Source organism: Archocentrus centrarchus, chromosome 3, assembly GCF_007364275.1.
Source record: "Archocentrus centrarchus isolate MPI-CPG fArcCen1 chromosome 3, fArcCen1, whole genome shotgun sequence".
NCBI classification, from domain to species: Eukaryota; Metazoa; Chordata; class Actinopteri; order Cichliformes; family Cichlidae; genus Archocentrus; species Archocentrus centrarchus.
The window spans coordinates 21,641,558-21,658,503 of record NC_044348.1 but is presented as its reverse complement, the minus strand read 5'-3'; the positions used below and the strand labels follow the sequence as shown (position 1 = coordinate 21,658,503).

Genomic DNA, 16,946 nt, shown 5'->3' with positions numbered 1-16,946 from the left:
AGGGAAAGACCCAGGGGACCCGGGTCATCCATGGCCCACCAGGAGCTCAGAAGACCCAAGGCCACACATCCTGATGGCAACCGCATGCACACCCCAGAGGAGGAAGGAAGGAGACCCCAGACGGAGCCCCCACAGTCAATGGGCAAGAGCCCAGAGAGCCAGTGGCAATGAGCAGCCCATACCCCCAGTTCCCCCCATTCACACAAACACACTCCTAAAACTTGTTGAAAGCCTTCCCAGAAAAGTTGAAGCTGTTATAGCTGCAAAGGGTGGGTGACATCATATTCAATTCAATTCAATTTTATTTATATAGCGCCAAATCACAACAAACAGTCGCCTCAAGGTGTTTTATATTGTAGGTAAAGACCCTACAATAATTACAGCGAAAACCGTCAAAACAACCCCCTACAGTGGGTACGGAAAGTATTCAGACCCCTTTAAAATTTTCACTCTTTGTTTCATTATAGCCATTTGCTAAAATCAACACTTCTCAAGGGGAAAACCCCACCAACCTCAAAGTCCACCTGAGAAGTGTACAAAAGGCAGCTATATACGGAAACCAATCTGAATCCTATGCAATAACCTATGATGTAACCTATGATGTAGATTCAACTCATTGTCATTGTGCACACAAGGCACACAACGAAATGATCATTCCAGATCACTCATCCAGAGACGAGCATCTGCGGTCATGCAGCCAGAGACCGGCGCTATCGTGCACCTCTCGAGAAATGTAACTACACGTCGGGTCCACGCAGCCCGGAACGGTTGCGATTGGCCTGTTCAGCACTGCTGAGTCCTCCCGTGAATTTCCAACTTCTTTTTGCTGCAGTTTTTGAATTTATCAGTGAGAGAGTAACAATCAGGAGTAATAATCATAGCATCAACAGAAGGACTCACAAATTCCTGGAGGAGATTGCTGAAACTATGGACGTGAAAGAATGAACAAAGCGAAAAAACAAAGTCAAAGAAAAAAAAACTGACCACAAAGAGGGAGGACCCAGGAGGGTAAAAAGTCTCAGCACTTTTTGTTTCTGTCAGCCGTCACTGCAGATAAAACACTGGGACACAACGACAAGGTAATTAACACACACAATAGATGTCGGCCACTTGTGTACACTGCACAAAGACCCAGCGTAGAAGACTAATTCAGGCCTAATAGTGAGTATTTATCCAAGCTAGTGTCTCTGAGTAGCTCCTCCAGCTCCAACAGAGCACCAGCATCACGGCCATGCAGCAAGGTGACAACCATAACAAAAAAACTGCTGGCTAGTTAATACACAGGAACACTGCAAGCAGGAGGATGCACTGATAAATGTGTTTATTGAGATTGGAATGTACGAGATATACAAGTGTGGGCTGAAAAGTTCATAGGCTGATCACGATGCAATGGTCGAACTTGACCAAATGTGTTTTATTTTTCAACATAGTCTCCCCTGCAGTCCACATGCTTCTTCCATCAGTGTTGGAGCACTTGGATTGTTATAGAAGCTCTCATCCTGACCCTCAAAAAAGTCCTCAACAGCAGAGATGACCTCATCACTGGTCCAATACTGCTTCCCAGGCAACTGTTTTTTTCATGTTGGGGAACAGAAAACTGTCAGATGGTGCCAAATTAGAGAATATGGAGGATGATCAACCAGCTCAAAGCCACAGTCATGCACAGCAGCCATTGAAACCATGGACTTGTGTGCAGGATTATTGTCCTGGTGAAACAGGACCCCCTTTGTCAGTTTTCCAGGCCGTTTTGACTTGATTGCCTTTTGCAGCTGCTTCAGCAAGTTGGCATAGTATTCTCCATTGATAGTATGGCCTTTTTGAATGTAGTCAATCAACATAATGCCCTTTGCATCCCAGAAGATGGAGTCTACGTCCCTGCCAATGGCACCACCTTGGCCCTCTTTGGTCGCGGAGAGTCTTTCCACTGCATGGACTGCCATTTGGTCTCTGGCTTAAAGTGGTGAACCCAACGTTCATCTTGGGTGAGGAAATGTTCACAAAAACCGTCTGGATTTGTTTCAAAAAGTTTCAAGTTCACCTGTAGCATGACCAGGCTGGTGTGCTTTTGATCAGGCTTCAAAAGTCATGGCACACACAGAGCGGAAACCTTTGACATGCCAAGATTGTTAAGCAGAATATTCTCAGCTCGTTCATGGGAGATGCCTACAGCATTAGCTATCTGACTAACAGTTAAACGTCTGTCATTCATCACCATGTGGGGAACATGGTCAATGTTTTCTTGGGTGGTGGCTGTGGCAGGATGTCCGGACCTTGGGTCATCTTCAAAGCTCTCCCTATACCTCTTGAATTCAGCTGCCCACTTTTCAGCCCACCCCCACAGACAAACACATTTTTATCTTGCATCTGTCTGCAAATGTAGGTTTTTGTGCTGTAAAGTTGGGGATTTTACCATAAGAGCAAACATTTAGAGGAAATGCAGATTATTGCAATTAATATGCATTTTTTTTCTTTTTCACTTAAAAAATTTCAGCCCCAGGGGATCACCACATGATCAGCACTGAAGAACATGCGCCTTTGTGTATACGTGTTGCCTTAGTATTGATCAGTAGTCAGGATCTGGGGAAAAAACGTCTAGTGATAAACATGCGGTCAAATCACTAAAGATTTATTGAAACTTCTCAAATCGCGCAGAAAACCTCCCTAGGCTCTAAGCACTTCCCTGTATCCTGCACATCCACCCTTCAGTCCTTACTCCACCCCTCTCCAACCCCTCCTTCTTGTTGGTGTTATTCCACCGGTCCAGCGGTGCGCTCAAAAAGCCCGATCGCAGACGGAGCGCAGTGGATGCTCCTGAGCTGAAACAGCAGAGAGAAGAGCTAACGAGAGAGACACCAGAGGAAACTCTTTGGAGTTGCACTCGGAGACAACAAGACTAAACTGTAGGCTCCGCATCAGTGTCCCATCAGCGGTAAAAGTAGAGGAGACGAGGGAAAACGGAGCGCCTGTTCGCGCCCCCTCTTCAGCACCGCAGCGAGGAGACACGCAGAGGAGGAAAGATTCTCCCGAACGCAGTGAGAGCCTCGGACGAGGAGAAGAGGAGAGCGGAGGGCATCGGATAGGCAACAAGGAGTAAGTGAATTTATGTGATCACAGTTTGTATGCGAGAGAACTTAGCCTGATGCAGTTTCTGAAAACATTTTCTAACAGCACTCAACTTACTGTCCATTTCATCACAACACTGAAAATACACGTTTCACTAAAAATAACATGTAGCTCTGAAGCTCATGCAAGACTTGTTAGACTCGTCTTAAATATTCACCTACTATGAGTGTGTGTGTTTGTGTGTGACTGATTTTTGACTCTGCTTCCTGCACAGCTGCACTGACATGTTTGCGTTGTTCTGCTAAATATTTATTCAGTTAAACTATTCCAGCTTGCCAGAATAAAGCTTTCTGAATCCCCCCACTCTTAGGAGAATCCATAATTCATGTATTGACTGCTAACATTTTATTAAAACACCAAATGATCACATAGAGAGGAATGATTTAACGTTAGGTCACTGAGACGTTGTGCAAAAGACGCTATCAAAAGGAAGAGGAGTGGGCAAACTTAGGTTAGCAGTACATGAATAGTTTGGACACATTTTGTAAACAATTTTGAAAAGAACTAAAGAATTTTTTAAAGAAAAATCAGAAATCATTGTTGCAGTTTCTCTGCATTGGGTCACCTTTGTTGTATTTTTATGAACTACAATAATTTGAGGAACTATTGATGAAGGGGATATAAGGGGATATACATTTTGTAACACAGTTTTAGTTCATGTGTATTAACTATTACATCCTAATTTTTTTAATGCCTAAAAGGTAGAGAAAATGTATATTATTCATCTGTATATGTTATATAAATAATTACATGCATTTACAAATGTCTTTGTCCTGGTCACAAAAGAAGAAGAAGCTACTTTCAGCTGCTCCCTTATTCACAAGGGTTGCCACAGCAGAAAGCGTCACATGTTTGATTTGGCAGAGCTTTTACGCCGGATGCCCTTCCTGACGCAACCCTAAAGGGATTTGTGTCTCCTCCTGGGAGACAAAAGCAAAGTTTGAAAAGAAAAATATGTATTTTCTCTGCCTTTATGGCACAATAAGTCAGGACTTATTACCCATTACATGGTTTTATACATCCATTTTATTAACTGGTTATCCAGTTCATAGTTGCATAGGAGGTTATCTCAGATGTCACAGTCAGGTTGTGAGGATGGAGAGGTCACCAGTTTATTGTACAGGTACATATTAATGTTTACTGTATCTGTGTTGGACCCCTTTTTGCCTTCAGAGCTGTCTTAATTCTTCGTGGCATAGATTCAACAAGCTGCTGGAAACATTCCTCTGAGAATTTGGTCCATATTGACATGAGTAAATCCAGTAGAGCATCCCAAAGGTGCTCTACTGGATTTAGATCTGGTGACTGTGGAGGCCATTTGAGTACAGTGAACTCAATGTCATGTTCAAGAACCAGTTTGAGATCATTTGAGCTTTGTCACATGGTATTCGCTGTGGTCTTCTGCTGCTGTACCTGCTTCAAGTTTCATGTTGTGCATTCAGAGATGCTCTTCTGTATACCTTGGTTGTAACAGATGATTATTTGAGGTACTGTTCCTTTTCTATCAGTTCAAATCAGTCTAGCCATCCTGCTCTGACCTCTGGCATCAAAAAGACATTTTCACCCAGAGAACTGCCGCTTACTGGCTGTTTTTCATTCTCTGTAAACCCTAGAGATGGTTGTGTTGTGTAGATCATCAGTTTCTGAAATACTAAGACCAGCCAAGACAGTTTTTTTGTACTCTTGGCCCAGTATGGTGTCAAAGCGAGGGGATATATCCCTAAAATGGTCCTCTCAGGCACTTCTCTGGGTGTGAGCACAGCAGCTGTGAATCATGCAAAGCTACCCTAGGAGAGTCCAAGAATAAAAATATGGAGCTATAAACCAGCAGAGTTGGCTTGCTTTAAACAAATTCAAGAAACATCTTGCAACAAACTGCACAAGTGAACACAAACTACATCAGAATAAAGCAGAAGATGCCACAACTGATGGTTTTGTGCAAATTCTGTCAGTTCATGATTTGCATAGTAAATTGATACAGCATCTTTTGCATACATTTCATAATTTAAGACATTGCGAAACACCTCTTACATATTTGAAAAAGAATAACTACACAGAAGCTCCATCATAAACTACAAAGGTCTAAGCACTTTTTTTTAAAGATGCACATGACTCTCACGGCCCTCTTTTTATTCTGGGTTGTATTCTGGATGTATATATGCTGGATTTTATAACAGTACAGATACATATTACACACCCAAGTGCAGCTAAACTCAACTTTAGGGCTTGACTCACTCTTTCAACAGTCTTTGGATTTAATGGCCACTTCAAAGTTTTGCTGGTGATTTATTCATAAGGCTTTCTAAAATTAACAAGCTAAATGTGTTGACTGGAGCATGTATGAGCAGAGACAGGCAGGGAGAAAGGTGCATGGTGGGAAAAATAATTCAATGCCATTTTCTCATTTCCCCTGGCAGTGGCAGCTCCAGACTTATTGGACCCTAAATCCGCCACTCACAACACTAAGCCCCGCCTCTCCTTCTCCACAAAGCCAATGACACTGACACCTCAGGAGGAGCGTGAGGTGAGGAAAAATTTGATGTTTTCACAGGATGTTTATTAGACAGTGTGGTATTATTGTGGTTTATTTTGGGACACTTCGTGTATGTATGTGGGTTGATTAATAAGTTGAAGTGTTCAGGTGGTTGCCACAGTGATGAAGTGGAAGACAGTGACAGCCATCTTTCTTTTGGTGGTTTTGTACCTGGTGATGGGAGCAGCAGTCTTCAGATCCCTGGAGCAGCCTCATGAGAGGTAAGAAGGTTAAAGAGCCATATGGCGTCCATTTACCCATTCCATCAATTGGTGGCAATTAAACTAAAGGTGTTAAGTCTCTAGAAATGAGTGTGGTTGATCTACTATGAATATTCAGTTAAAATGAAAAGTCATTGAATGACATGTTTATTAAAAACATAACTGTTTGAATGTAAATTTTTTGTTTTATGTATTTTTGGCAGACCACTGAGTCTGTTCTACAGCAGTTACTGAAACACTCAGACCAGCTCTGGTTTAACGCTTCATAACAAAACATATTATTGCAGTCTTTAACACAGAAGACTAAAAATTATTTACAAGTCTCTTCTCCAAGAACTCTGCAGTGTCAGGTTGAATGTAGAGGACTTTGGCTGTAGTTTCTCACCTGGGGAGCATGAAACTGAGTGAGTCATTAAAACATGTACAGTTCCACAGGGCTCAATTTTTGGGCATCTGTGGGGTTTTTTTTTTCCTCTTTACATTTTATGCCAGAACCCTGTAGGAAAACAAGAAGCAAGTAAACAGTGAGATTCAGATTAGTTTCATGTCATGTTTCTGGATTTCTGTTTTGTTACTTCCGGTTTTATTTTGAAATATCTATTTGTCATACACATTCTCCTTCCAGCTTTTGCTCTCTTCTGGTCAATCACTTATCTCGGTATTCATATCCTGACTACTTCACCTCCCATTTGCTGGACCATAATCACAAAAAATCAAGCCTTTTAGAGACATCCTAGTATTCCTTGTGTTCTGTGGTACTCTTAACTTTTGTGGTACTTTTAACTACTTCTGATCTGATGTGAATGATCTTTTTGCCTGTTTTATTGGATCTTGCTTCTCATCTTCGATCTGCCAGATTTGTTTGCCAGAGTGGCTGAATTTCCATGTATGACCTCAACATGGGAATAAATATTGTGCCATATATTTGGCTCTTCCCTGTGAATACTTCATTTCCCACAGTTAAGAAGGACATGTGTGAGATTATTTGTTTCACCAAAGTAGGAACGCCCAAAAATGATCCCCTATGAGAAATTTGTAATACAGAAATAGTGAGCAAAAAAGTCCTCTTCTATAATATTTAGGCTGGTTTACTATGGCATATTATAATTCTAGTACTTTTCAGTGTCTATAAACCAAATCAAGCCTTGTTCAATTTGGAGTCATTAGTCTGTGATACCAGCTGCTATCACTTAAAAAAGTGTTTTTAAAGGGACAAAGACATAAGACAAAGTACTTCTCTTTCCCTCTAACAGTGAGCAGCGTTTGGCCATCCTGTCGCAGAAGCTGCAGTTCCTGTCCAGACACTCCTGTGTCAACCAGAGCCAGCTGGAGGAGCTGGTTAAGGTAAGACATTAATATTAAATTTAAAAATCATGCATTAACTGAAGCTGAGTATGTACTAGACTCTGCTGTGATTCAGCACAGTGGCACTGGTTTCAGCACCACAGACAGCTCCTTTAGCTTTAAAAGGAAGAGCGGCTGAGCTACAGAAAGTTTCTGTTCTGTTTTTAGACCCTTGTTGTTTGTTAGGTTCTCAGTTATGGACTGAGAAAATCTCCTGAAACTCTTACATTCACCTGAATATTTGCCTCTCATACAGGTAAATTTAATATATTTCTTTCTTTAATTCATTAAACAGGCAAGCACAGAAACAGATTCCTGCACATCTGGAAGAAAATATGACTCAAAGGCAGTTGTTTAAATGTGACTTCCTAATATTGTTTACAGCAGAAAGTGTCTTTAGGTAATAGATTTTTAATGGCTTACTACTGTCTGGGAGGAGGATGCTGAATATGAACAATTCATCCAACCCAATGCATGCCTCCCTGGTTGGTTATCCCAGCACTCACTATGAGGTGCAGGACTGAGTGCTACAGGAGATTGTTTCTACCAGTGGCTATTAGACTGTATAACTCCCTCCATTCTGCAGCAGAAACAGAGGGCATTTAAATACATTACTTTTCTCACATGCAAGATACTGTTCACAATAATATTTATGCTTATATTCATACTGTTTTTCCTTATGTGTATCTTGTTTTTTAATAGTTGCACTTTATTTTAATTTTATTTTTGCCATCTCTGACACTACACCCAGTGTTTCTTTTTCTGCTCCTGTTTCTAATTTATTGCACTGAGAATGTAAAAGGAATAAGAATTTCCCTTGGGACTCATAAAGTTGTTATCTTATCTTATCACTCCTGTTCTCTTGCTTTCTCTCACTCTGTCTTTTTCTTCTCTCTACCTTTTAGCAAGTTGTGTCTGCTATCCGCTCAGGAGTAAATCCTGCAGGAACACTGACCAACAACAGCAGCTTGTGGGACCTGAGCTCTGCCTTCTTCTTTGCTGGGACTGTCATCACAACCATTGGTAGGAAACACACACACACACACGTAAAGAACATCTATGTTTGGACCCAAAGAACTGCATTGCAGATTTTATGTTTTGAATTAATATCTGTCTGTTCTATGTGTAAACTCATTGGCGTGCATATCTTCTGAAATAAATGAATTTATTATGTTTACTTTTGAGCAGGCAATCCTCTAAATATAGCTCTTATGGTCAGTTACATAACAGTGACCTTTCTTTATTTATTGATTATTCATCTGCTTTGTGGATATAATCAAACTAGCGCAGTTACCATCCCCATAAATTTACTTTGTGCATGCATGTGTATGGATTCCTCAAACTCTCCTCACTCTCAACACAGTGGACGGTCATTTCTCCTTGTTTGACACCGTACTTCTCTTCCTCCTCTCTTTTCTGTTTCACCTCAGTTTGGTTATTTAAAAATTGGCTAATTTATTGAACACCACACCCCGTACCACCAAATGTGACAGCATTGTTGCTGAAACTGTTTTCTCAAACTATTCTTGGAGCATCAGAAGTTTAATTTTAAAATTCAGTTAATATATTTTTCTTTGTAACCAACAATGTTTCAAGCGCAGTTGGTTTTCTGGCAAATTGTATTAAGTTCACAAATACGATACAGTGCCATGATTTGGATCACTGGTGATGTGTCCTCTTTGCAGGTTTTGGGAACATCTCACCTCACACTGAAGGCGGGAGAATATTCTGCATTGTCTACGCTTTGTTAGGGATACCTCTGTTTGGCTTCCTTTTGGCTGGTGTAGGAGATCAGCTCGGCACCATATTTGGCAAGGGCATTGACAAAGTGGAGAAGATGTTCGTGGTGAGTCTGAATTCACGTTAGCCCAGAGCATACACACAGATGTCAGAGATAAACAGACAGAGACGAGTTTCTCAAACACGAACAGGACAACTTTATGGACTGCAAGCAGCAAAGACTTTAGATCAAATCATCAAAACATCTGACTTGATTTAACTTTTGCTCCAAAATCTGATCAAATCAAAGTTTAAATTAAAGGCACATATTACAGTATACAGTTTGTAATCTGATACAATGATGGATAGTGACTAAAATGGCTTCGTCTTGCAAATCTTACAGTTTTACATTTGCAAAAGATCAATTACTTCACAATATTGATACAAAAACCTTATATTACATACACTATATTGCCAAAAGTATTCACTAATCTGTCTTCACATGCATATAAACTTGAGTAGCATCCCATTCTTAATCCATAGGATTTAATATAATGTCACCCACCCTTTGCAGCTATAACAGTTTCAGCTCTTCTCTGAAGGCTTTCCACAAGGTTTAGGAGTGTTTATGGGAATTTTTGACCCTTCTTCCAGAAGTGCATTTGTGAGGTCAGACAATGATGTTGGATGAGAAGGCCTGGCTCACAGTCTTTGGTCTAATTCATTCCAAAGGTGGTCTATCAGGCTGAGGTCAGGACTCTGTGCAAGCCAGTCAAATTCTTCCACACCAAACAATCAAACTGTCATGTTGGAACAGGAAGGGGCCATCCCCAAACTGTTCCCACAAAGTTGAGAGCATGAAATTCTCCAAAATGTCTTGGTATGTTGAAGCATTAAAAGTTCCTTTTACTGGAACTAAGGGGCCAAGCCCAACTCATGAAAAACAACCCCACACCATAATCCCCCTTCCACCAAATTTTACACTTGGCAAAATGCAGTCAGACAAGTACTGTTCTCCTGGCAATCACCAAACCCAGACTCATCCATCGGCTTGCCAGACAGAGAAGTGTGATTTGTCATGTGATTGTTGATCTGTTAGGTACTTTATTTTTCTTGGTTTGATCTAGAAGAGAGAAGCCCTTCTCCTTTTTTTGAAGCTTTTAATAAAACCTTTAAATGCTATAGCTTTATACTATTTCATTCATTGCTTCTTCAACATGATTTGATCCATGGAATTAAGTGGAGTTAAACTTCAGTTAAGTTTTCAGTAATAAGGTTAGTTTGTTTTTTACATTTGTGACATTAATTTTTTGTGTTTGTGTTTGTGTGTGTGTGTGTGTGTGTGTAAGTATAACAGTGTGTTTGGGGAAGAACAATAACATGAAGGTGGGAACAATAAAGAGAAGGAAAAAACAACTTTAAAAATTACCAAAAAAATAATTTCAAGAAAAAAAGTCACAAATTTGATATTCTATTGCAGAGAATATCAAATTTGTGACTTTTTTCTTGAAATTATTTATTAGATTTTTTAATTTTAATTTTATTTTTTCTGCCACATTTTTTTTTAGATTTTTTTTCTTCTAAATTTACTGTCTGGATTTACGGGGAGAAATATCCAAAGATGTTATTCAAGCAATCTCCTTTGTGGAGTTAATTAAAGTAATCACAAGACTCCAACTCAAACTACAAATACCAGAATACATGAATCTAAGAAGGAAACTAAACTCCCACAAAATAACACAAAACCCAAAGACCATAATATAAATCTGCAGGAACAATGAGATTATGCATCGTCTAATGGATACTAGAACTGGTAAACTGCACTAAGACTGAGTGAATCTGTTCTTTTATTTGGGGTCAGTGCTCATTAAAATGCTCAATGCTAATATTATCTAAATGAAAAAAAGATCTCTTTGTATTTATTGTAGTAGAGCATAAAGTTCATCCATCCATCCATCCATCCATGCATCCATTTTCTTCTGCTTATTTGGGGCTGGGTTGCAAGGGCAGCAGCTGAAACAGAGAAACCCAGACCTCCCTTTTCCCAGACACCTCCTCCACCATATCAGGGGAAAAGCTGAGACATTCCCCGGCCAGAGATATAATCTCTCCAGAGTGTCCTGAGTTTGCCCCAGGGCCTCACCCAGGAGGCATCCTAAGGAGGCATGCCTGAATTAATTTTGATGATTATTAATTTGCCATCATGTCAATTCTCTTCATATGTTGCAAAAAGCCTCCTGATCTCCCGATAGAGACAAAGGTAACTCAACAGTCATGCCTTCAAAGTTTAAGTACCTGATGAGAATGATTTTGTTTTGTAGTCTTAAATGAGAAGAAATCTGAAAACCGAAATGTACTTTGGAATGATTTCCTCCTTCTGCTGCTCTCAGGGCACCCGAGGGACTCAGTAATGAATATTGTGATTAAGGAAAGAAGACAAAAGTTCATTGTGTAAGTGCTTGTGTGACTATGAAAGCCTTATTGCTTTGTGCAGATTGTGTGAGACGGCAGCATTATCCTCAGTGAATGTCTTTTCTTTTCAGCTACACCCACGGGACCAATTTATGGAATAATGTTATTACTGCTTACAGCATCAGCCTATTTCAGCATTTCACTTCAGAAAGAGTTTTCAAGAGTCTCCTTCATTATTATCAGTCATTCCTCCACTTTGGTCCTTTTGCACTTTGGCAGACTTCAGTGCTTACAGATAATAATCCTAATGAGTTTTTTTTTTTTTACTTGCCTTTGTCCAATACTAAGGTTCAGTTATGACTAAATACTATTTTACAGCTAGAGTGAAATAATTAGAAGTAACCTGAGCTGGCCTTGTATACACAGATTAAAACAACCTCCACCTCAACCAGCTATTAATGCTGTAGCCTTTGTCCTTTTCTTTCCTGTGTAGCACGGGGAGATCAGTCAGACAAAGATCTGGGTCATATCCACCCTGCTGTTTGTGTTGTTTGGCTGCCTACTGTTTGTGGCTCTCCCAGCAGCCATCTTTAAACACATCGAGGGGTGGTCTGCACTGGAGTCCCTGTACTTTGTCGTCATCACCTTGACTACGATTGGTTTTGGGGACTTTGTGGCAGGTGAAAATACAACCAGTGATTTAATGCTAAGACATGCTTTGGACCTGATTCTCTGAATCATGATGATCTGTTTCACTACTCTGTGTGTGTGTGTGTGTGTAGGTGGGTCAGATATCGAGTACATGGACTACTATAAACCAGTTGTATGGTTCTGGATTCTGGTTGGGCTGGCCTACTTTGCTGCTATCCTCAGCATGATAGGAGACTGGCTGAAAGTCATCTCCAAGAGGACAAAAGAAGAGGTATGAGACCCTCGGTTTTCATTTGCTGCTTTATTAACTGGCTTTATCTAACTTTTTGCAGTTTGTTTTTGTTCCTTTTATTAGCTTCATGTGTACCTGTCACCACCTGCCTTCTTCTACAGAATGACATTTGTTATTCCAGCTACATTACCATATCCCCACTTCAACTTTTGCCCTCTGCTTATCTTCATTTCGGTGATACGACTGTTTTCTAATCCAGTTGACTCTGTGCCCTCAAAACACACAAGTCCTGAGTATAATTGTGATCATTTAAGGATGATGAAACTTAATATTGAATCACCTACTAAATATAACACAGATTATAAAAATAAACCCAGCTGTTTCCAAAAAGTAACTTCTGTAAATTTTCAGCCCTTTATTATAATCCTGTGAGGGTCTCCTGTTGAATGATAGAGCTGTATTCTTTGTGCTAACTGGATTTTGCTGGTGAACACAAATAAAGACCTTTTCATACATTTCAGCCAGTTATTATCAAAAACATCCTCTGGAGTCTCACGGGAGTAAACTCACATTTTTGTCAAGAGCACAATGACATAATGATATAACACAGTCCTTCTGTGATATGCCAACTCGCTGGCCTATAAATGCAGGTGTGTTATTATCATAAGTCACTGTAGAAACAATTAGAAGTAGAGATATTCACTGTCTTACAGAGATTTAATTTTTGTCCAGATGTGATAGCAGATAAGATGACAAGATGACAGGACCACAGACTGCATGTAAAAGATTGATGTACCCACAGTGATGTTAACTATTCGCTTCTGAATTCCACATTTTGAAGTCTTAGCATTGGAGCATTGGCCACCAGCATTTTGGTTTTTCTGGAGCTAGAGATTAAGAAATGTGAACATGAGAGTGGCGTGCTAATTTAGCAGCTAATGCTAGCAAGCTAGGTTAGTAAGCTGCATCAATAAATTGTATGGCTTCAGTGCACACCGACACAGGCACAGGCACAGATATCTTGATACTAGATTTTCACTCATCAAGACTGCACCACAAACTTCTTGGACCGGCTGTATCTCATAGATAGCCATACTATGTATCACATAACATTAAAACCTGTCAAAGTGGAGAGTGCAGAGGTTTGGATTGAAATACAGAACGTTGTCTCCAAGCAAACCTTTATTTAGGCTGAAAAAGCCCACAATAAAGTCCAAAATGTAAAAAAGAGCACAGGCAATCGCAGTGAGTACACAAAGGGAAGCAGAACTTAGCAGATGCTGAGACAAAGACTGAGGGTAAGACAGGACTATTTATACACAGTTGGTATGAATACGGCACTGGGAGACACAAGTAACTGTCAAAGTAAAACTGGAAATAACCCAAAAGATAACCAGTAAGAGACAAGAAACTAACACTAAACATGATAATGATACATGATACAGGAATCAGAAAGACAAAAACCCAACAACAATAATATTACAAAACTGAGAATTCACCACTATAATGAACATAAATTTAAACTCAGTATTATCATATCATATCTATCCATTCTCTTCCACTTATCCTGTACAGGGTGGCAGGAGCCTATCCCAGCTGTCATATCCCAGAGGCAGGGTACACCCTGTACAGGTCGCCAGCCTGTCAAAGGGCCAACACAGAGAGACAGACAACCATTCACACTCACAGTCACACCTATGGGTAATTTAGAATTACCAAATAACCTAACCCCAGTAACAGCATGTCTTTGGACTGTGGGAGGAAACCGGGGTAGCCGGAGAAAACCCACACAAGCATGGGGAGAACATGCAAACTCCACACAGAAAGGCCCGGGTCAAGCTGGATTCGAACCCAGACTGTGAAGCAACAGTGCTAACCACCACGTCACTGTGCTGCCCCTTTAGAATAATAAAGAATAGTCTTTATTGGACTGACACCTGTGGTTCAGGAATGGTTTGATATTAGGAATGTGATCGTTGCAGCCCCTTTCCTGAAACCTCAAGTGTCTCTTGATGCACTCACACCAGCCTCAGTCCACTCCTAATGAAGCTCTCCCAACTTCTTGAATTGACTTTTCTTGACAATCCTCTCAAGGCTGTGGTTATTGCAATCATTCCTGTTGCTTGTGCACCTTTTCATTTCTAGTCAGCTTTCCAATATGTATTATATTAAGATGCATTGATACAACACTCTGTGAACAGCCAACCCTTTCAACAATGACCCTCTGGGGATTTTGTGTTGATGATCGTCATCAGCCAGCAGTCTTCCCCATAATTGTGTCTGCATGTACTGAACTAGAGAAACACAGTATTTATACTGTTTGAATAGTAAATGGACTGGTACTTATACAGCACCTTTCTACTGAATTTGAGCACTCAAAGCACTTTCTTACTACAAGCCTCCTTCACCCGATGACACAGACATTCATACAAGTGTTTTTTTTCTGTGCCTAAGCGCTTTTAACCTAACATTCACACTCCGATGGATACATTGGGGGCAACTCAGGGCTCAGTATCTTGCCCAAGCACACTTCAACATGCAGGCTGGTGGAGCCAGGGATGGCGTTACTGACCTTCTGATTAGTAGAAAAGCTGCTCTGCCTCCTGAGCCACAGCTGCCCACATAGTACTTTACTCAAGTCTATATGAAATTTTCTGTAAGCTGTAATCATCAAAATAAAAAAAGGGGGTTGATATATGCCACTTTACATGTAATGAATATAGAATATACACACAGAAAGACAGGAAAAGCATAATTGATCCCTTTTAAATACATCAGTCTTCAGAGCCAGTGTTAATAAAGGATCATTAACCTTGAACAGCTCAATTAGATATACTCTTGTCAAGGAACTATAAGGAACTATAGTCTAAAAGAGCTGTCAAATAATCAGATCAGTGACTCTGTGGTAAACATACATGAAGATGAGGCCTAGTTATATTGATAACACAAAATACATGGATGAATAGGATTATATATTAGATATGCCAGAAGATGAGCCAGTGATGGACAAGTATATTTGAAATGGGTGTGCAAATTTTTATATTGAATAGAAATTGCTCTCAAAACTAATCGTGATGTGATGGGAAAAAAAAAAACTAGCATAAAATAAAATTTTACGGCCCCTTACCATGTGTCTCCAGTCTTTTTACTGCATTTCTACTGAAGTCGTTATGTCTTTGCGCCATTGCAGGTAGGCGAGATCCGGGCGCATGCTGCAGAGTGGACGGCTAATGTCTCTGCAGAGTTTAAAGAAACTCGCCGACGTGTCAGCATTGAGATCCACGACAAGTTCCAGCGTGCTGCATCAATCAAACGCAAACTGTCTTCAGAGTTGGGATTTAGCCCGGCCTCCGAGCTCACTCTGCCCAAGCGAACTGTGTCAGTCAATTTCAACAACGAACGGGACAGGAATGAGAAGGAGGCTGGGCTGCATTGCTCGACACCTTCGGCCACAAATGGCACTTTGACCATGAATGGACCGGACCCAGAGAGAGGCGAGATTTCAATTATTGAACACCTCAAATAGAAGAAGGACTGTCAGCACCTTTCAAGATCCTTCCAAGGTCTTTCTGTTTATCATAACTGGTGGTATAAGGTGTTGCTTGATACAATGCCCCTTTTTTACTCACAAATCAAGTAATAATGGAAGTTGCCCCAGCAGGGGACATCTTCACCCATCTACAGGGACATTAGAGGGGTCAAAGCCTTGCTTGATAACACTTGAATGCATATCCTCACCCCAACAGTGAATCAAAGAGCATGAACATACAGGATTGTAGTGTTTGGTGTATGTCAACTACATCTCACTTAGATCTCCAAATAAACAAAAGATTGACAATGATTTGGGATCAGCAGGATGACAGAAGTTACATTTCTGACCAACATAAACATTAACGACATACCGAAAAGACAGGAAGTCTCTGCTGCCTGGTTTTACAACTTAAACAACCAAACATATTTGTTATTTTGTTTTTTCTATTCCTCTGTCTCAAGGCAGGCAGGCATTAATGAGAGACAGATGAGTATAACATCCAGCAAAGGTCCCTGGCTGGAAATAAACATAATTAGTCTGTCACTGCACTGCTGTCGTGACAACGACAATCGCACTTAACTAAAATAAACACCATTTAAGTATATTTAAAATTGTACTGACATTAGAATTGTAGAAGTTAATCTGGTGAGATGGATATATGTGGTCTGAGGTAAGGGTCTTCTACGTTTTGAAGATGGCTATCAAAGCACTGTTTGTGTAATTTTCTCCTTGAAAGACTGTTGCTGCCAAGTGTGAAAGATTTGCAGTTTCAGTGCTGCAAAAAAGGTTACTTAAAATGACACATCAGAGCATGTGCAGTGTATTTTTTAATCCAAAGCTGTAGCTGATGATATTTTTATGTCTATTTTAAAGAGTAGCTCAGATAGGCATGACTGTAACTGAGTGTTTATTACAGAGGAGTTGTTACACCAAAAAGCAGTACTTTTACTTGATCAGTGTTACATGTTATTGAGTCCACGTGATGTTGTTAAATGTTTCATTTTGCATTTTTTTTTTAGTTTAATCCACTCAGTTTAATCATTAACAACAAGCCATTACTTTTTCCATGATTTTTAACTGGAAAACAGTATTTTTAAAAAAATATTATACGTCAGTTATTTCTGGTTTGGTCTGGACTTTTACTGCTAATCTTTCTATAATGTTTTCATGTTACTAATG

General features: G+C 40.1%; 1 protein-coding gene across 1 annotated transcript; it reads left to right on the top strand.

The window, feature by feature from the left end:
• The first annotated feature begins 5,558 nt into the window (after positions 1-5,558).
• Positions 5,559-15,761, top strand: kcnk2a (potassium channel, subfamily K, member 2a). The gene is made up of 8 exons (XM_030725723.1): positions 5,559-5,647; positions 5,765-5,877; positions 7,131-7,221; positions 8,127-8,244; positions 8,907-9,067; positions 11,846-12,047; positions 12,135-12,274; positions 15,426-15,761. Exons 1-8 carry the CDS (start codon positions 5,618-5,620, stop codon positions 15,759-15,761), a joined length of 1,191 nt encoding a protein of 396 aa, XP_030581583.1. The 5' UTR covers positions 5,559-5,617.
• The last annotated feature ends 1,185 nt before the right edge of the window (positions 15,762-16,946 follow it).

Coding starts and splice junctions, on each gene's coding strand:
- kcnk2a (XM_030725723.1), top strand. CDS start 5,618: ATGACACTGACACCTCAGGAGGAGCGTGAG. Junction 9,068..11,845: donor AAGTGGAGAAGATGTTCGTG/GTGAGTCTGAAT, acceptor TTTCCTGTGTAG/CACGGGGAGATCAGTCAGAC. Junction 12,048..12,134: donor GGCAGGTGAAAATACAACCA/GTGATTTAATGC, acceptor GTGTGTGTGTAG/GTGGGTCAGATATCGAGTAC.